Source organism: Ammodytes marinus (genome assembly GCF_949987685.1).
Source record: "Ammodytes marinus genome assembly, chromosome: 16".
NCBI classification, from domain to species: Eukaryota; Metazoa; Chordata; class Actinopteri; order Uranoscopiformes; family Ammodytidae; genus Ammodytes; species Ammodytes marinus.
Window position 1 is genome coordinate 5,495,527 of NC_137220.1, and position 20,125 is coordinate 5,515,651.

Sequence of the window (20,125 nt, forward strand, 5' to 3'; positions counted from 1 at the left end):
ATGGTTACGAGCTGTAGTTTAATGAGATGACAAACTATTTGTACTGTATTTCCTTAAATAAAACTGTATATCATGATGCTTGTATATGAGAGCCTTGAATAAACTAAACTATACTAAAGAGACGTCACAATCAGACAGTGTGTTCAAACGTCACCTCTTTCCCTTCGTACGTGACACTTTTCCCGTCTTTCAAAGCAGCGATGTATGGACCTATGGCTGATGTGCCTCTGTGGAGAAAAAAGAAGGGTTTTATAACAGTGTTATTTCAACAGTTAAGATGCTTAAACAAATGATTCAATTCTGATTGGTATTAATAGCTTGATTGTGATTGGACCACATTTAAAAAAATGTAAATACATGATATTTAGTCTATAGTTCAAATCCACTCACACAGGCAGACCCAGCTCCCTGGCCTGAGACACTAAGAAGTTTCCTTTCTTTGGGTGAAGCTGGAAACATGGTTGAAAAGAAAAATATCAATATCAGATATACCGATACAAAGTTCCTTCATTTGAACTAAATTATTGAATTATATACAAACAGGAATGTATGTGTAAAGTGTCCTACCTTACAGATGAAGGAAACAGCCAAAGTAGTGTCTCTTGTCGAATTTTGTCTTTCACCTACGAGATATTTGAAATGTTGTTATTCAATACACATTTTTAGACAAGGTGACTAGTTATTTTGTCACTGAAAAAACACAGATATCCATCGTCAAAATGTTCAACTTAATTCCAGCTGTTTGTAGCTCCGTCATTTCCACTGTGCATTGCATTATGGGACAAAACAGTGCCCATCAAGGCTGTACTCAAAACTGAAGTGATTACAGACTGCACACTGGCCTCAATTAGATAGATTGTTATGCCAGTTTTCAACGATCCCTCATTAGATAACATTGTAAGGACACTTTGTACAGCATTCACTGATGCCTTTACTTCTCCTCTGGCGCCCCCATGAGGTGAATTTTTGTACTGCAATTGAATAAAGCACATACTGTATATATAAACATTATTCCACATGGCTTTTTAATTATGACTATTGGGATTTGTAGTTTTTGATGTTAACAGTCAATGTCTTTACCTGATAGGCAAAACACAAGCTTCAGGAATGCACTTCTCCCAGCAGTGAGAACATTTTATCTTTGTGTTTTTATTCTTATAAAATTATGTTGATTGTTCAAGATAAATCTAAATCAAATCATAATCAAAGTGACTGGTGTACTGACCCGTGTGTCCTCTGTGGCTGTTTTTATGGTCGTCTGTCCGTGGAGAGTTGGGACTTCTAGAGGGGCTGCTACTGCGCGATCTGGGGGAAAGCTTTCTGCTGTCACCCCGAGACTGAGCTGCACAGAGAAGACAGAAAATACGTTTTCTATCCTGTATACTTAATCTTATTATTCACCCATGTTTAGGGTGCTTCTCCCCTTGCACTGATGCACGCAGAAATGTAAAAATGTATTAAAATGTGTATCCCCTTTGCAAATGGTTTGCTATTACTTTTACGCCAAAATATCAAAAGCCAAAACTAATTACCTAAAAAAATGCAATGTCTGAAGGGCCACACCAATTTTACATACAAATCCAGCTCAATGTACTCTTCAGAAAATGCCCCTTGTACCATAGAAATTTGACATGGTTTTTATCAGATTTTCATAAACTGAAATACAGTCATGTTAAGGAAGCAGGTAAATGGTTTACAGTCTAAATTAGACTCAAAAATCAAGTAAAACTCACCAAATATCGGCACCTGATGAACGGCCATTGTGTCGTCGGAGTGCATCTCTTCAGTGTACGGCCGCACCGCTGGAATGATGTCGAATAAAACGGTAAATATCACAAAATAATAATAATGTATTTATATTAATAATTCAGTTGAGTAGATTCCACCTACACAGCTTGATGTCTTCCAGTGGTCCAGAGAACGACTTGATGGCGTTAAGATAGTTTTCCTTTGGTCACAGAGAAGGAGAAATTCAAATAGTGTTTATGAAAACTTATAGTAGATTATGTTTACGTTACAGAAAGATGCCCCAGATATTTTCACATAGATTGTTTCCCCCCTTTTTTTCTATACACACTAAATGTATAATGTTTATTTATGTTAATGTCAACACAAAAAAAAAATCAAAAACCGACAGTTAAAAAAAAAAAGAAAAAAAAATTAACAATTTAGTTTCTCACCAGTTGTGGCGGTCCAGAGAGCACACACTCTGGGACACCGGTGTCTTTCAACGTTAAGATCATCCCTAATGAGGAAACAAAACACATAAAATATACATTTCAGTTGTATCCTAATTTAATATTTAAACTCTAAAATGAACAACATGGATTATGATGTGTCACTGACCTGATAGTCTCGCAAAGCCAGACCAAACTACAGCAAGTAGTATGGTCTGGAAGCACTCTGTTTAGAGCCGTCTATTCGGGTGGGGAAACCGGGGGAAACTGGGCTAGCCTGTTTGTATTTGTTTAAACCAATCACAATCATCTAGGGCGGGGCTAACCCCGGGAAGCAGCAGCGGTGTCCTGCAAAATAGTGCCGGGGGGGACTTATTTTGATGGAACGTCTTCACGCCCAGAGACTGTCAGAGAAATGGCTAAACCCGCAAACAAAAACTATTAAAGACAAAAGGAATATACATAGTGTGTTTCTTTCTAACCAGCATTTCAAGACACCATACACTTTAGCCCCCGAGGAGCTCACGGGATAACTTAACCGGAGTTAACTTGCCACGTAGTGTTATCTCTGGTAACATTATCATCGGCGGTTGAGAGGACGGCTACGGCGGTCGAGTAGAATTTATAGCATTCGAGAACTTATGTCACCACCTCCTATCGCTGTAGTCAGAGCCGTAGTCCGTCTGTTTACAGGCAGAACAGGGTTTTGACGTTGTGAGCGCTACACCAACTGCAGCAAGTAGCCGTAAGTTGCTAGGTGATAGTGGAAGCCATTGGAATCTTTCCCCGTCGCTAAAACACCGCTGCTTAGTCCCTAATTCACCAAAGAAAGGGAACGGCGGATCTTAATCTAGCTGGTTATAAGGTCCGGTGCTCAATTCAAACCCCCACGCTTCATTTTCCAGAGTTTATGAGGGTATTTCTGCCCGGGGGTAGTTGTACAATGAAGTTGGACAGCTAGGCTAAGCTAGGATGCGTCCCGGACCGCCGAAGTATCGCCACACTTTATTTCTGTCTACAATAATGTGACTTCCCACACCCTGTGTGTGTGTGTGTGAGAGAGAGCGCTGCACATAAGCACACGGGTTGACTGTGAGCGAATTGTTTCCGAATTTGAGGGGGATCACAATAGGGGAAAGCCAGCAACCGGAAAAGGAGGGGCTGTGTCAGGGCTGCGTAGCTTTTCGACGCAAGCGAATAGACGCTGGCGGAAGTGGTCATGCCAGACTACTGACCTGATAAACCTCCCACATTCTCCCAGCTCAGTCGGGTCAGGAAGATGTTGTCCAGTCGAGCTGCTTTCAGTCTGAAAGAGGAAACACACACAATGATATTAATTCTCTTTCTCGATCAGATGGAATCATTTAATAACTACTGTATATAATAACAGTATGTGGACATTGAGATGCTCAAACTTACTTGTGTTCCTGCATGAGCCTCTGAGTTCCTTCACCACAGTTGAACAGGTATCTGCAACAGAAAGCAGATGTGTCAGTCGTGGTAATGATACATACAAACTGCAGAAATGCCAGACAATGCAGTGAGAAAATTCAGTGCGTTTAGGGTGTATACATGCCTCAATAATATGCCTATGATCGGAATACTCCAGCTGTCTAAATGTGATTCTGGCTTACTCAAACTATGACATTATTCTGTTAAAAGGTGAGTAGTAGCTGCTGTCTACATGGCAATCTCTTATGAAGAATATGATCTTAACCTGGTCAATATCGGAGTATTGCATGTAAATGTAGGTAAAAAGTAAAAATGAATGGTGTGCTTAGCAAGAAGTGTGTTTTGTTGTTACTGTTGTTGTTGTTACAGCAGTGATGTCACAGTTTACCGACACACCCTGGAGTAAACTTCTACATCACTGCAGTGAGGCGTGAAGTTAAACCACCAGAGGTCAGCAAAAAACAACCTAAAGTAAAAGACCTAGCTTCTGTAAACTCATGACATATTTCTCCATAGATTACTTTGTTGTACTGTGATATTTCTACATGAATAACCATATGTCCTTTTATATTTCTTCATACATTACCTGTTATATTCAGAGAAGACATAGAGAGACGCAGCGTTGTCCCTGCTGCCTGCTCCCACCACCTGCACGTACACGGTGGAGGGTCCGTGAACGTCGCCTCGCTTGTTCCTGCTTTCTCTGGTCTTCAGTCTGCGCAGAGGCTCATTTTTGGCTTTCTTTGAAGGCCTCTTCTCTGTGTTATTATCGCTGTTGGTGGCCATTGCTCTAAAACACTGGAAAACAGTCCGTTTGACACGAAAATCACAGCGTGGGACAGCCGTGGGAGAAAAACACGTGAGGGAGCTGAGAGCCACGCGCAAGCTGATCATAATAAATACGTCACCTGATAGTTAAAACAATCGGCGGCCGTGAAAATGACATCTAAAAGTGTTATTTACCTAGTCAAGAGTCAAGGTGCATAGTCAGTAGCACTTTAGAGGTTGGTTTCTCACATGTGACACTAGTTCCGGCATGAAGTGATCACGTTTATAATCGTGATCGCTCATTGGTGGGTAGAATTATGGAGCAGGAATATGGACCAATCGGAGCACAGTTCTGACAGAGGGAGGCGGGGATAGAACGGTCCACCGTAGAGACGTAAACAAACTACTGCAAAATAAAATACCTCAACTATTTAGCATATTCTTCTGTATCTGACACCTAACAGCATAGGCTACATCTATTTGTTTATAGAGAGAGAGAGAGAGAGAGAGAGAGAGAGAGAGAGAGAGAGAGAGAGAGAGATGGATTCCCCAAAGGGAAACTTTTTTTTTTCGTTAGAAAATAATCTGAAATTCTCTAAAGATGATTTAGAAAAAAACATAAATTCTATAACATTTTTATTCCTTTATTCAAAATGTCATATTTTAAAGAACTTAAGAAATATATGACCCTGCTATACAGATTAAATTGCAAAATAAATTGCTAATATACAGACACTGACATGAGCAGATTTTATTGATTTGAAAAACTAATGTGCACATGAGATCACTACAAGTAAAAACATACCTGCAAACTCATAATGCATGAAAAAGGTGACATGTAATTGGTGCATTCTGTTGAAGAGAATTAAGGATAAAGACAACATTTATTTCAGTTCAGATTAATAGTAAAAACAAGTTGCCATTGTTTAGCTTTAAGATAAGAACGCCTATCAGTGCAGTGCCGGGCCTGACAGTTCTCAGAACCAGCCAACCTTCTTGACTTTTCCCATACAGCAGTGTGTGAGTATTCACCAAGAAACACTTAACTAAACGCATAAAGTAATTTTTAGTCCTAAAACATATTGTATTTTGCATTAAGGCCAAAAACTTCAAGTTTGGTCTCATCTGACTATGCTGTGCCTCCCACATGGCTTGATGAGGCTTGATGAGACCAACACTGAAGTGTTTGGCCTTAATCAGGTAGGTTTTTAAAACCCCAGAATATTTACACCCAACCCATTCAAATAAAAATAAGAAAGGAAACAGAATACACTTTTTCTTTTTCTCTTCCTTTATTCATATAGTCAGCATAAAGTCCGTTGCACAGTGAAGACAGCAGCAGCACTGACGGGGGACACATTTAAAACTTTGCTTTTAAAACTCAAGAGAAGCATTTTTTTAAGATACCAAACACAATGCTTTTCCATTCACGTAACATGGAAGAGAGAGAGAGAGGTGGGGGAACGGGTCACAAAGAGCAATGATTCCAGTATGTGTTCGAAAAAAAAAACAATCTCCAAATCTCAAATACTCCACAAGATGATTTGGCTCCTTTCTATTATAAATACAAGTTCCAGGTTATTTTTTATATTGTTTTTTTTTTTCTTCTTAAATCACGTCGCCGAGACCGTGATCGATTTATAACAGTTGCTATTATTATACTTACATGACTGTGCGTGTTTTTTGTGAATGAGAGAGAGAGAAACAGAAGTGTGTAACAGTTGATATATTTTACATGACAGGACTGAAACCATTTTCTATTGCAAATGGTGGTTTTTTTTTTCCAGGCTTTACAATTCATTTTATTTTTAAACACTGCAATAAGGGGGGACCAAGCAAATTTACATGAGGGATTGTTCCGTTTACTTTTTTTTTTTTTTCTTAATGTTTTTCTCTTATTGTTGCAGACTGGTGAATATTTATTTATTGATGCATTTTTAATCTGTGGTTTGTGTTTATCAGTCCATATACATGGGGGAGACAGGGGAGGCTGGCATCTGGTCCATGAGCCTGCACACGTAACCAGCCACGTCCACAGAGCGCTCCTCATACATCTGGATGAACGGGTCTTTCTGTAAAAGGTAAAGGAAAAAAATATAGGTTTTTAAGAATACAAAATCCTTCAAAATAAAACAAAATGTGACTGGATTAAAAGGTAGAGCCAGCAATTCTAGAGAATGCTTGATATTAAAATCACTTTTTGTCAAATCAGTGACTTTATCCTCACGGTCCGCTACCAGTCTGTAAAAATCTGGGGTTAATATACCCAACCTAGGCTCTGTAAACAGGCATATTGCTCGCTACTGTGGGCCCCCCTTTGTTTACAAACCAGTTTACAGAGCCTAGGCTGTGTATTAAAACTGGATTTTTTTGTCAGCACACACACAGTACATACAGGTAGCAGATCATGAGGAGATATTAACAGATTTTGACAAAAAGTGATTTTAATATCAAGCATTCTACAGAATTGCTGACTGCACCTTTAAAAACATTTGAAATCCTTTATTTGTGTGTATAAGTGCACACTGTAAGCTCAATTACTCACCAGCAGCTCTTTGTACTTTGGCCTTTTGGATTCGTCCTTTGTAAGGCTACAGAGAGAAGGGGAAATAAAAAAGTGTTAAAAATTAAGAGGATGCAGTTCAGCCATTTGGCCACCAGAGGGAGAAATAAGCACATGCCGAAGCTGGTGTCTGTGCATAGCCAATACTGTATATAATAGAGGGGTTCCTACAGCTTCAGACAAGTTAGAAATCCTACTCCCCATATTATAATTTTTAAGACTTTTGGCAGACTGATTTAAGACATTGTAACACCGAGTAACGCCTTCTTTTTGCATAATTTGAGGCCTTTTAATATTTGTATTTTATAATCTGAAAATTAAATCAGCAGAATTTGTTCAATTTATATTATTATTAGGTAGGAACCCTAGATAGATATGATTTCCAGACATAAAATATTTTAAAAATGTAAACTGTATATTTTTTACTGCATAATTCTGCCTAACCCATCCCCGGCCCTGGTTCCTTACCACACGTTGACAAAGGAGATGAACTTGGGGGAGAAGCGCCTCTCCTCTGAGTTGCTGAGTTGTGGTGGGTCTCCCCTCACCACCTGGGTCAGCTGGTCAAACACACTGTTCCACTTTGGGTAAGGGAACCGCCCGGTCGCAAGCTCGTACTGGAACACACAACACATTACCTTTGAGTCTATGCATAGAACACATTAGAAGTCTGATGAGAAACAACAACTCTTTCTTTCTTTCTTTCTTTCTTTCTTTCTTTCTTTCTTTCTTTCTTTCTTTCTTTCTTTCTTTCTTTCTTTCTTTCTTTCTTTCTTTCTTTCTTTCTTTCTTTCTTTCTCTCTCTCTCTCTCTCTCTCTCTCTCTCGCGTTCTCTCTCTCCTTTGTTGTTGTTTTGTTTCTCTGCTTGTTGTTAAAAAAATCTAATAAAAATAATTTTATTAAAAAAAGAGAGAGAAATTACAACTCTAAAACTACAAATAACATGAGGAAATAAACTTAAAGGTGCAGTGTGTAATATGACATCATCAAGAAAGTTCTACGAAGTTCTAGAATGCAACGCTCCCTGGGTAACCCCAACCCTTTAGAATAATAACAGAAGCTACAGTGGCCTTCAAGGACAAGAACAATTCTAAATCTTAAACAATGCACCTGATGACATTCCAACTATGACACTTTCAAGATGGCAGCACTAGGCTTTGGTCCAAGATATGCAGAAATATGGACATACTGTATATGAGACCCTTTCTAAGGGGAAAAAAAATAATAAAAAAAAAATGTTTCAGCTATTATGCACTAAATTAAATGTACTTATGGATATTATAATTACTTTCTACAAAATCTGCTAGGAAATAAAACCAAAAATTCTACACACTGCAGGTTTAACAGGATGCAGGGTTTAGTATTCGAAGCAGATGACCTCACCAACCATTACAACATAAAAATCAACACTTTTATTTGTAATTTCTTGTTTTGCATGTTATGTATGTGCTGGTTCTATGTTTTATGTTAAGTGTCTTTGAGTATCTTGAAGCAGTAAGCACTATACAATGATGTTATTTGAGATACTACTTTATAAACTTAAAGGCCTACTTCACCGGTGGGAATATGAAGGTGTATTGAATTCTGAGATCCTATGTAGTATAAATGTGCAAAAAAAATCTACATTTTTTAAGGATCTATGAATACCTGAGTTTTGTTCCTTTAAAAGGAGCAGAACTTATAGATATTAGAGCGTGTTAGATATTTGTATTTTATCATCCATCGCGTGTCAAGCTCAGACTCACCAGTGTGATTCCCAAACTCCAGACGTCTGAGCGGACGTCGTAGCCTTGTCGGGACGCACTGGGGTCTATCCGCTCAGGCTGGAAGACAGACAGGAACAAAAATATTCAAATTAAATTACTATTAAATTTAAATGAAACTGTTGATGAGAAAACTGTACTAGCAGGAGGTAGAACATTTAGGAAAATAGGATCATAAAAATGTGTTAATGGGAATATTAAAGTCAGTTTTCTGCTCTGGGGTGTGACACCTGTACAAATGCAAAATACAGGTATCTTCACTAGTGTTCTTCCATTGTTGTGTTGGACCCTATTGTATATGAGAGATTTAATAACAGTGCTTGGAGGCTGATGTAAGTTTGATAAACCACCAGATGTCTGTGTGTGTGTGTGTGTGTGTGTGTGTGTGTGTGTGTGTGTGTGTGTGTGTGCGTGTGTGTGTGTGTGTGTGTGTGTGTGTTTGTGTTCTTTTCTCAGCATTAACACATAGAAAATCCCCATGACGACAGAAAGGTGATTGTAACTTTACGTGCAAATAATTCAGTTCCTCCCATGTGGAGAATTTAGAATGTTTTTTTTATGATCAGGAGGAAACAGGTGTTCACAACAAAGACACAACAACCCCACCGTGAGACAAACTGGGCCTGTGTGAAAAAGGCCCAACCCACTTATCACCTGTGGGCATGTTTTCACCTGCACAACATGCCACCAGCAAACACACACACACACACACACACACACACAGACACACACACACCTTTTCAACAAATGTTCTATTGACCTACTTACAATGTATATACTCTGCTTTGCTATCATGGACTGGAATAAATGACTACTTAATTAATAGGTAGTAGTTCACTTCACAAACACTTTAAAATCTTGAATTCTTTTCTTCTAGATATCGATTTTTTGAGCTAACGATACCATACAGATATCATGAAAATAAATATAACGATACATTGCCACATGGATTTATTAGCACAGCCCTACTCTGCATGCCCTCATTCATTCACAGCCTGTATTGACATTAGAATACCAATGCATAGACTGCAGTAGAGATGTACTGCCTGTGTGTGTGTGGGATAAGGCTGCTCCTCTCTGCCTCCCTGTCCCGCTCACAGCCTGATTTAGATGCTGATGTCAGTGCTCAGAGTGGGACAGTGTGTGCTGCAGCTAGACAGCCCGGGCCTGGTAACATCTGCCACGACTAGAAGTGTTTAGTCTCTCTGCCACCGCGGCAAATAAACTACTATGGCATCAACAGCATGAGCAGAGAGGGCCAACAGACAACTACTTTAATGATCCGTTTGTTGTTTTTCTATTGACTAGACATTTTTCTGTCGCTTGTCATCATAAAATGAGTCACTTAGGGGGTTGTTAAGAGAGAATAACACATAAATAATAACTACAAGGTGACAGTTTGGGCATTTCTCATCAATTTATAGACTAAATTATGCATAGTTTTAATCAAAAACATAAAAGCACTAAACAGAATAGGAGATTGTTGTTGACAAATCCTTCACACAGTCAACACAACAGCAGACAATGTGGACTGAAGTGTGTGTGTCTGTTTCTGATTGTTTTAACACAAAACTTCAAACTGTTTTCTCACTCAAACTCAACCACCATTTTGCAAAAAGTCACGCAGAGGGAGAACATGTATTCGACAACAAGCGATGATGAACTGCTAGTCATTCTTCTTAATGAAAAGAAATATGTGTGTACAGCCAGGACTTAAAAAGAGAGATCTTAGTGAGTTTCAAAGTTTAGTTCAGGAGATCCAGCTGTATTAGGATATTAGGATATTATTTTATATTTCATTTTAGTATATTATTTTATCAATTTAAATTAATTTAAGTATATTATTTTATACAGTTTATATATTCTATTTTAGGATGTCTGTGGGACAGTATGAGGCTCTGCTTCAACAGCGAGCTTAAAAACTCAGGGGAAACATTTCAGGGAGCAGCGACTAGCCGTACGTCTGAGGTCAACTGGGTTCAGAGATACAAATACAGTGAGATGATCTGCCATGCTGTGATGTCAGCAACACATGCTTTGATTGGTCGGATATGGGAGGAGAAATTATTGGAAAAATCTACCTGTGTTTGACAATCCAGGTCTGCATTGTGCTTTCTATTTGTTTAATATTGTTGTTTTCTGTATGAACATTTTTTTTGCTTGCTTTTTTACATGTTCGAAATCAAATGTAATCAATTCAGATAAAATGCCACAGCTGTGTGAGACTTTTCATTGAATTATCTATCATCTTATTATCTCATCACTATAACCATAACAAGTCACTTCCAACACTTGATTGTGGCCATAGATAAACGGTGAATACTATGGTAACTGACTGTATACTCGCTCATACTCTCAACAGTAAGCAGTTCCCAGGTCAGTTTCACTACGTCACTAGGCAACAAACACCTGGACATTCTGCCAGCTGGAAACCAGAGAACGCACGAGAGATTCCATCTGTCTGAGCTCAGCGCCGTGGGAAGATCTGTGTGTGTGTGTGTGTGTGTGTGTGTGTGTGTGTGTGTGTGTGTGTGTGTGTGTGTGTGTGTGTGTGTGTGTGTGTGTGTGTGTGTGTGTGAGTGTGAGGATGTGTCTGTCTGTCTGTCTGTGTTTGTAGGTGTGTGTGTGTGAGTGAGTGAGTGAGTGAGTGAGTGAGTGAGTGAGTGAGTGAGTGAGTGAGTGAGTGAGTGAGTGAGTGAGTGAGTGAGTGAGTGAGTGAGTGAGTGAGTGAGTGAGTGAGTGAGTGAGTGAGTGAGTGTTGTGTTGTGTATGCGAGTGTGTGTCTGTGTGTTTGCATGTATGCATGTCGGGGTGTGTGTGTGTGTGCGTGTCTTGGGGTCATGATAGTAACCTAACCAAATTTAGAATGGAAACTGCTGTGGAGAGAGAGAACCAGCTGACGTAACCCGGCAACAGAAAATAACCTGGAGTGATGACGAGGCGCTGAGATCATCTCCTTCAACCGCCAAAGATTCAGCGCACTCCAATTATGTTGTGCACACACACACACACACACACACACACACACACACACACACACACACACACACACACACACACACACACACACACACACACACACACACACACACACACACACACACACACACACACACACACACACACACACACACACACACACACACACACACAGGGTGCTCACCAAGAACATGGTCTCAATAAAGCAAATAGAGATTGTAACTACCAATGTATCTTGTCATTACTTTACTTACAAAAATGACAATCATTTAGCTTTTACATTATAAGGATTTACTGTTGTTTTTTGTATAAATTTATATAATTTGTATTAAATATTGTTGGATTTCTATTACCTTTGGTTCAAGGAAATTGTGATGGAAATGTTATCAATGCATCAATTAATGATCGTCCTTTTATGAAAGAGGAATGAAATCTTCCTAAAACCTGATAAAAGGACCCTGATGGTGGTGTGGAGTTTGACAGATATTGGCGATCACTAGGCAGAAAGACACTCCTGAAAAAACCTCAACTGAATTGCATTATGGGAAATGTAGGCTAAATTGTTTTAGACGCTTGTAACATTTTAAAGATAGTGGAAAAACACTAGAATCCAATCACTAAACATAAACATGCGCTGCAGCCCTAAATAGAGAAATTACGTCATATTGAAGTTGTTGATAACTGAATAAATCAGAATAAACGATTCCACTCTGATTCAGACCAAACAAACAGTCCGTCGCTGTGATACCGCTCTAAGAAACAAACAAAAGAAAAAAATGGCACCATATCGTATTTCACTAGATTATTGGCCACACAGAGTAAGTACTGATTGATTCATTTCAGCGTCTTGGATCTCATGTTAAATGTAGCGTTCACTCACCGCCATGTACGGTCTGCAGCCGGCATCTCTGGTTTTGGCGATGGAGTCGACGAGCTGACCGCTGATTCCAAAGTCACACAGCTTAATGTTACCGCCCCTGTCCAGGAGGATGTTTGACGGCTTAATGTCTGCGTGAGCGGAGAGAAAAAATGGTTTAGAAGACACATAATGGAGGATGTTTTATTAATTTTTTTAACCTTTATTTATACAGGTAAATCCCATTGAGACTGGAGACTCTTTTTCAAAAGGGAGACCCGTTTCCATATACACGTTACCATTCACACACACATTCGTACACCGATAGCAGGCTGACTATGGATATAAACAAGAGGCAAGGTGGGTGAAGTGTCTTGCCCAAGGACACAACAACCATGACACAGGTGGCAGGGCGGGGATCGAACCGCTCTACCACCTGAGCCACAGTCATTACAGTCATTATTATGAGATTATATGAAGCGCCTGGTGTCTGCTTACCTCTGTGTATTATTTTCAAGTTTTCTTTTAAGTGGTTAAGTGCCTTCACAGTCTGGAAAAATAAACAGGAAAAAGGTTTAGGTCAACAAAATTATATCATTCATTTTTGTATACATTTTTTGGACAAGTGTGACATAAAAAGCACTTACAGCTAATGTTATTTTCCCTAATATTTCCTCTGGAATCACGTCGTCTAACGAGCAATATACAAACTTGTAAAATTTGTCTAACGAGGTAGCCATAAGTTCCATACAAATCCAACAGTCGCCCTGGAACACAAGAGAGGCGGGTTAATGGTGTGTGAGAGGGATAATACAGACAGGCTGGTGTTAAATATACAGGTATATTCAGGTGCAACTCATAACATTTGAATATCATTGAAAAGTGCATTTTTTACACATTAAGTGAAATATTTCAAACCTTTCTTTTGTTTTAATTTAGATGATTACGGTTTACTGCTAATGAAAAACCAGTAGGAAATATGACATATTTATTTTGACTGGTCTTATACATTTTGAGATGCTGGATTTTGATTTTAATGTACCATAATCATCAAAACAATAATAAATAAAATGTATGATTTCACTTTTTGCATTAAATTACAGTTTTAAAAAGAACTTTTCCACAATATTATAATAATTTTAATGCCCTTGTCTATCAGTTTATTGATGAGTTATATTTATAGGCAGTTATATTCAGTCACCTCTCTGAACAGAGCTCCATAAAACTGGACGATGTACGGACAGTCACTACTCCTCATGACAACATCCAGGTCCATCAGAAGCTGCTTCTGCTCCTTCTCATCCACCGTGGAGCGGATCCTCTGAGACACACACACACACAAGACATCAAATAAAATTATAATCAAATACTTGGAGGTGATTTTGATGCTATATATATTCTGAGGGTAAACCTGGACAACATCAGTGTGTTTGCTTTTATCCTCTTTTATTGTAAAAGAATATACAGTACACTGACTGTCAAAAAAAAGAAGAAAAAAGAAAATAGCTTGACTCTCAACTTCAGGGGTCAGCCCTATTATTTTCATACACAGTCATGCTTTGGGTTATACAGTGATATAAATTTGACCAGAAATTGTCCATACTGTCCAACCCTAATGTATACAGTATATATACTACATATCCTGAGGTAAATCACCTTGACAGCCATGATCTGGTTGCTTGGCTTGTGCACCATCTTGCTGACAGAGCCGTAGGCCCCGCGGCCGATCTCCCCCAGGTCCTTCAGATCCTCTGCTGTGAAATCCCAGTGCTGCTCCGGGGAGATCTTCAACTTCCCTGAAGACTCAATGCTGTGTGTTCTCAGCCTCTCTCTGACATATGGACAGAAACAAGAGAAATATGTTTAGGCGGCTGTGGTGAAGTGGGTAGGGTGGTCGACCCTCAACTACAGGGTCGGTGGTTGGATCCCCTGTCCCTGCCACATGTTGAAGTATCCCTGAGCAAGACACTGAACCATAAATTGCTCCTGATAGTTGGCGTTGTATCGGTGTATGAATGTGTGTGTGAATGGAAACATGGTAATGGGAACAGGTCCCCCTTGAAATGGGTCTTCGGTCTCAATGGGATTTACCTTTATAAATAAAGGTTAAAAACACAGCGCTACATCACTTTTCTGATGTTTTTAAACAGACCTATTACACAGACTTTATGACGCACATCATTAAGCATGACTTTTTTACATTAATTTACGCAAGTTATGTTTTTATTCTATTTTACACTACGTGCCGTTTAATTTGCCCTTCGGGGACAAATAAAATTATTGGAACATTTATGTTGCAGGACTTAAGGTTGGACTCACATGTGCGGGTTCTGGAAAGGCGGTCCGGCCGTGTTGAGTGTGAATCTAGTCTGGGGTTTGATCGGCGGGTTGGCAAAGTTCAGCTTCAGGGCTTTACGTTTACCTAAACAGGAAAGCAAATGGTGACATCATTAGATCAAATGTTGGAGGATAATAAAAAATAAAATAAAATCAAACATAAAAGGGTCAGAGTGATGGAATGAGTGAAAACAATATAACAAAGGGAGTGAGGAGACTAAATAAATTCATCCAAATGAAACTCAAATCCATGAGGGTCATGCTTTCCATAGAACAGGAGGGTACGAGCTGCCTGGCAACGTCTGCATCACCATATAAGGAAGTTTGAACACAACTCAGTGCAGATTTGATTTCATTTTTCCAAAAATATACTCACCTATGAGCCTCCGATACGTGTAAACAAAACCCATGAAAAGACCAAAACGAACAAGGAAATGATTCCACTAACGAGCACCGTGTGTGTGTGTGTGTGTGTGTGTGTGTGTGTGTGTGTGTGTGTGTGTGTGTGTGTGTGTGTGTGTGTGTGTGTGTGTGTAACTTCAATGCACTGCTAGTTTATGTAGTGTGTGTATGTATTGTAGTTTATTCTTACTCCGTCCCACAGTTACCATCCTGTACCAATATCTTCTACAAATCTCTTAACCCAACATTTGATGCAGAAACAGAAACGTAGCATGCTGCTAAAAAAAAAATCCCACACACCTACATTCACAGTGCAGACACACACACACACCAACCCACATTTCCACATCAAAACAGAGAGGGGAAAAAGAACCACACTTATACATGACATGCTCCTCAAGGCCAACTGCTTTGATTTACACCTTCATATCCTAGGAAAGCCTTCCCCCGCTCTCCGCTTTAGTTCCGCCCCCAAAAAATACCACAAGAATGTGTTTGAATTCCACGCAGCGCTGGAAATGACAACTCTGGCGTGTGCGTACCTTGTCTGGACAAGCAAAGTGCTATGCTGCAGTCAGTGCACCCCATGCCAAAAACAGACACACTGGTTGAAAAAATACAAAAAAAAAGGTTTTATGTGTGGACTCCACACTACAGGCACTAGTTTAAAATGTTAGTCACACTCTGAAAACCAGTGAGGTAGAGCTTCCATTATAGAGTTGAATTAATAAGGTTTTTTTTCTTTAGTTGTGAGATCTCTGCTATCACTGAGGGACGACAGACAGACGGGGAACTTGTGCCACTATATCAATGGAAGCTCTGGATGTTAGGCTTGTGCCGAAGAGAACTAATACATCTTCACCTTCAACTGTTTTAGAAAGAAAATGGCTACATAAACTGTTTTTTTCCTGCAGCACAGAAAACATCTATAAAAAAAACTAAGCCTAGCCCTCTAAAGTAGGTCGGGCAAATATAAATATAGTGATTTATTAAACCTAAAATGCAGCTGTCTGCATATTTATCATATCCTGTTATCTGTCAGAAATATTATGCACCGAAACTATCCAGCTAGAGATGCACTGATCCATTTGCTTTGTCTTTCAGCTCCGATATGATGCTTACACCAAGATTTGGACATCTGCCGATACTGATAACACTATTTTTATTTATTATTTTTCTTAATATAAAATAAAAAAATCTATGAAAATGCATCAAATTTAAAATGTGGAGTAAGAGATTCTGGAGAATGACTGTTTTCAAAATCAATCAATTTTTTTTGTCCAAATCAGTGAATATCTCCTCACGATCCGCCACACATCCACCAGGTTCAATACACAGCCGGCTCTGTAAACTGAAAATCACGTCTTTTGACAAAAAGTTATTTTGACAACAAGCATTCTCCAGAATCACTGACTCCACCTTTTAACCTGCTGATAACACTATGTATTAAGGATAATTAAACAGTCCGATACCTGATAAGTGAATTACAGCCATATCATAAATCTGCATCCTAACCATAGAACCGGCACAAGCCTAGAGTGGGACCCATGAGAAGTCTTGACTGGGGTTAGTTGAAACAGCAGGACAGACTTCCCCCGTACCAGACCGTCAGGCGCAAAACAAAGGGATGAGAACGCGTGGTGCTCAGGCAAAAGAGGGTTGGCTTACTTGGGGGAGCTCCAGACAGGTTTATCTGAAAGCCTACAGAGGTGAGAAGACAGCGTTTATTTCCTTCATATGTAACCTTCACTTTCTGGACTGTGTTGTTAGTTAATGTGAGACACACTGCAGGCAAATACATTGTGTGTTCTAACACTGGTCAATTTGAGATTTTTCTCTATTTTGCTTCCATAACATGGGTTCTTTCATGCTAGTATAAATCAAAAGGTCCAAAATTCACTATATACATTCAGGTGTTAATTTGACTAAACCTTGTCTGTTTGCATCTGTATATTTCTCCTATACAATCATCTTTAGTCGGCCATTATCTCAACATTAGTTTTGTTCATTATTACTCTGCAGCACTTACATCAACTAAACTTTCCATAAACATAATGAACACTATTCTGAAGGTAATTAAATAAGGATGCATTCATACGTTGTTCACTGATTTATGATACATTTTGTTCTTTAAAAAACTGAAACTGAACACTTGTACAAAAAAGAATTGTTTCAATGTAAGTAATCTACTGGCAAAGTTTCATGATGATATATTTAAGTTAAAAATTCTACTCCATTCACCTGCAGTGTCTCACATGAGTGTAACCTACTACCCTCCCTAAAAAATGACCTCCTCTTGCAACATTAAGGAATCCATTTCACCATCAAACTCCACAGGACTAAGAGGAATCCTGCAGCTTGACCGTTCATAAATAATCATAGAAATTGGCCTTGCTTTTCTAACATGTCAAACATAATGGGAAAAAAAATATGCATCTTGAGAAGGAGGGTAATGTATGAAGCATGCACACACATTTAGGAAAACAACCACAAGAACTTGAGTGTGGTGAAGTCAATGTCACAAATAAAGGTAACAAACAAATTCAAATAAATTCAAAATTCAAAATGGAGATCTATAAATGATAATGAACTGGTGTCAGAAGGAAAATATATAACGGTTGAACAAAGACTTTCTCAGGACAGCTCACCATCCGTCCGCATCGTGTCAGGAGTTAGGAATCATTAGTTAGCAGCATTAAGGTGAAAAGGTGAAATATGGTCAGGGAAAAATGTCATATATACCTCATATCATAAATATCAATTAAATCAGAATGGATTAGATTAGATTAGAAAACTCTATTGATCCCAAGAAGCAGGCAATTCATTTTAGGATTATAATAATGTATATTCTTTAAGTAGCATCTTTGTAAGTAGCATCTTTCTCTTTAAATGAACATGCAACTTGGGTTTAAATCTAACTGTATTCATTCATTTTGTTAAATAAAGATATAAACCTCTAACAATAAAAGCAATATTTAACATCATAATTCATGACTTTTAAACCTGCTAATAGTGTATTAGAGAGTAAAAATAAGCATTACTCGTGATGTGTTATGAATGTGTAGCTACCTGTTTCACTCTGACATCTCCAGCAGGTGTTGGACTCTGAAAAAAAGGCAAAAAATGGGACAAAAAACTGTTTATATAAAGATACAGCGATGATGCAATATTAATGAGCATTTGGGAACGAAGAGAGAGGGTTAGATGTGTGTGGATGGAGCAGGATAAAATGTGTGTATGCAGTAGTGCACCATAAAAATGGAAAGAAAGGATGGAAACGCATTGAAAACTACAAGAGAATTCATCAATTTAATTTGTGTATACGGTGGCCCTAAAGGTCAAAACACAACAAAGACTGGTTATGTGTCACAGATTAATTTCACTACAGAGCAATAGCGTTATAATGTGGTTGTGTTTTGTGAAATGTGGTTGTGTTTATAACCTTATGGGACACCGTAGATTTGCATGTTGCCAATTGCACGCAACACACCCAATGTAACATGATGACTTTATATTAGGTCTGAATTGTGAAGGTGTTTAGATACATTTGGCCTATTTAACACTAACAGATCTCACAATGGAGAGGTGCAGTAGATTGAGGCCTTATTTAGAAAACAGACGTCATAATGACTGCAGGGGAATTGCACCTCACTGACTACACCTGCAGACTGATGCATCTATTCAGTGTAACATTTTAGATCTATTACACATCATGTAAATATAGATAGTTATTAAGCCTATTAATAAACATGGAAATAATCACTTGATCACTTGATAATCTCTGAGGAAATGAGCACAGCAAATGTGATTTTATTTATTGGTAGATTTGAACATGTGCATGAGTGTATTTATATCGAAAAATGTATAAATCTATATCTACCCTTATTCAATTTTGCTTGCTCTACTCCATATATATTATTTTTTATGATAGATAGATAGATAGATAGATAGATAGATAGATAGATAGATAGATAGATAGATAGATAGATAGATAGATAGATAGATCTAGGCCTATTTTATAATCCCCATTTTTAAAAGGGGGGGTTTGGCGTGATCTCCCCCTCCCCTAGGCAAGAGATGGCAACATGTCAAAATTGCAACAGGACATTTAACATTTTAAATGCATCCTGCAATATCGGCCTATGTAAGCAACAGCCATTAATTTGCATATTACTGATCTAGCAATAATTTTTTCCTCTTGTTGTCAATGATGGTGATCCGCTCCCTTGGGTGTCGTTCTCCAGCGCTGCTAACAGTAACCTTCACTGCAGTAGACTGGTAGCTCGCAGCAGCCTGAGTGATGCAGATATAATATGTTTATTACCCTTAACACACACACACTCACTCACACTCACCCTGCATGCTGCTCATGGTCGTAATGTGCTGCGGCTGGTGCTGGTTCGCCCCTGCGTTGTTATGGCCTGTCGGGTTGTTCGCACTGGGAGTCGCCATTGTCGTGTGTCTGAATTCCATCAGCAGCGCCGGGGCTGCAATGCAGATACACGGAGAGCAACTTCACCCTTTTTCCCCTCCCAAAGCCACAATATTCACCGCCTCAAACTCTTAACTGACGGCGACCTCACTGCCACAAAACGAGCGCTTTGCAATGGGTAGATAGATTAAAAACAAGTTGAATAGATGTTAGGAGCTGTGTTTTGCTACGTTAGAAGATACCTGTGTAGTCACGTTAACAAAAAAACAAACATCCAGCTAGGCTAAGCTAACACTAGCCAAAGAAGCTTTAGGAGGACCCGCAATCAGCTGACAACATGTCAACACCCACAGCGTCCCGGAGCTGGACCAGAAAGCTCGCGATAGTTAGCGCAGA

The 20,125-nt window shown here is 39.0% G+C and overlaps 2 protein-coding genes across 4 annotated transcripts in view; both read right to left on the reverse strand.

Annotated features, from left to right (window-relative positions):
• elac2 (elaC ribonuclease Z 2) overlaps window positions 1-4,637 on the reverse strand; it is a 13,734-nt gene extending 9,097 nt beyond the window's left edge. The window contains exons 1-11 of one of the 2 annotated variants that reach the window (XM_080043516.1): window positions 4,593-4,637; window positions 4,216-4,427; window positions 3,597-3,647; window positions 3,413-3,483; window positions 2,181-2,245; window positions 1,891-1,948; window positions 1,734-1,802; window positions 1,226-1,342; window positions 568-623; window positions 391-449; window positions 155-227 (exon numbers count right to left, since the gene is read on the reverse strand). In XM_080043516.1, coding sequence (XP_079899642.1) covers window positions 155-227; window positions 391-449; window positions 568-623; window positions 1,226-1,342; window positions 1,734-1,802; window positions 1,891-1,948; window positions 2,181-2,245; window positions 3,413-3,483; window positions 3,597-3,647; window positions 4,216-4,415 — 819 coding nt within the window. In that variant the 5' untranslated portion in view covers window positions 4,416-4,427; window positions 4,593-4,637. Of the gene's footprint in view, window positions 1-154; window positions 228-390; window positions 450-567; window positions 624-1,225; window positions 1,343-1,733; window positions 1,803-1,890; window positions 1,949-2,180; window positions 2,246-3,412; window positions 3,484-3,596; window positions 3,648-4,215 lie in introns of both variants that reach the window. The other variant, XM_080043515.1, reaches the window with a different exon arrangement.
• Window positions 4,638-5,670: 1,033 nt separating this feature from the next.
• On the reverse strand, window positions 5,671-20,049 carry map2k4a (mitogen-activated protein kinase kinase 4a). 2 transcript variants are annotated; one of them, XM_080043270.1, is made up of 14 exons: window positions 19,881-20,049; window positions 19,653-19,784; window positions 18,367-18,402; window positions 16,966-16,998; window positions 14,878-14,980; window positions 14,215-14,389; window positions 13,760-13,879; window positions 13,206-13,325; window positions 13,057-13,108; window positions 12,583-12,710; window positions 8,706-8,783; window positions 7,429-7,577; window positions 6,943-6,988; window positions 5,671-6,469 (listed from the first exon to the last, which is right to left on the reverse strand). In XM_080043270.1, exons 2-14 carry the CDS (start codon window positions 19,768-19,770, stop codon window positions 6,356-6,358), a joined length of 1,272 nt encoding a protein of 423 aa, XP_079899396.1. In that variant the 5' UTR covers window positions 19,771-19,784; window positions 19,881-20,049; the 3' UTR covers window positions 5,671-6,355. The 2 variants fall into 2 exon arrangements, with proteins under 2 accessions (XP_079899396.1, XP_079899397.1); XM_080043271.1 differs by lacking the exon at window positions 16,966-16,998 and having other exon boundaries at window positions 19,653-20,049.
• Window positions 20,050-20,125: the final 76 nt, after the last annotated feature.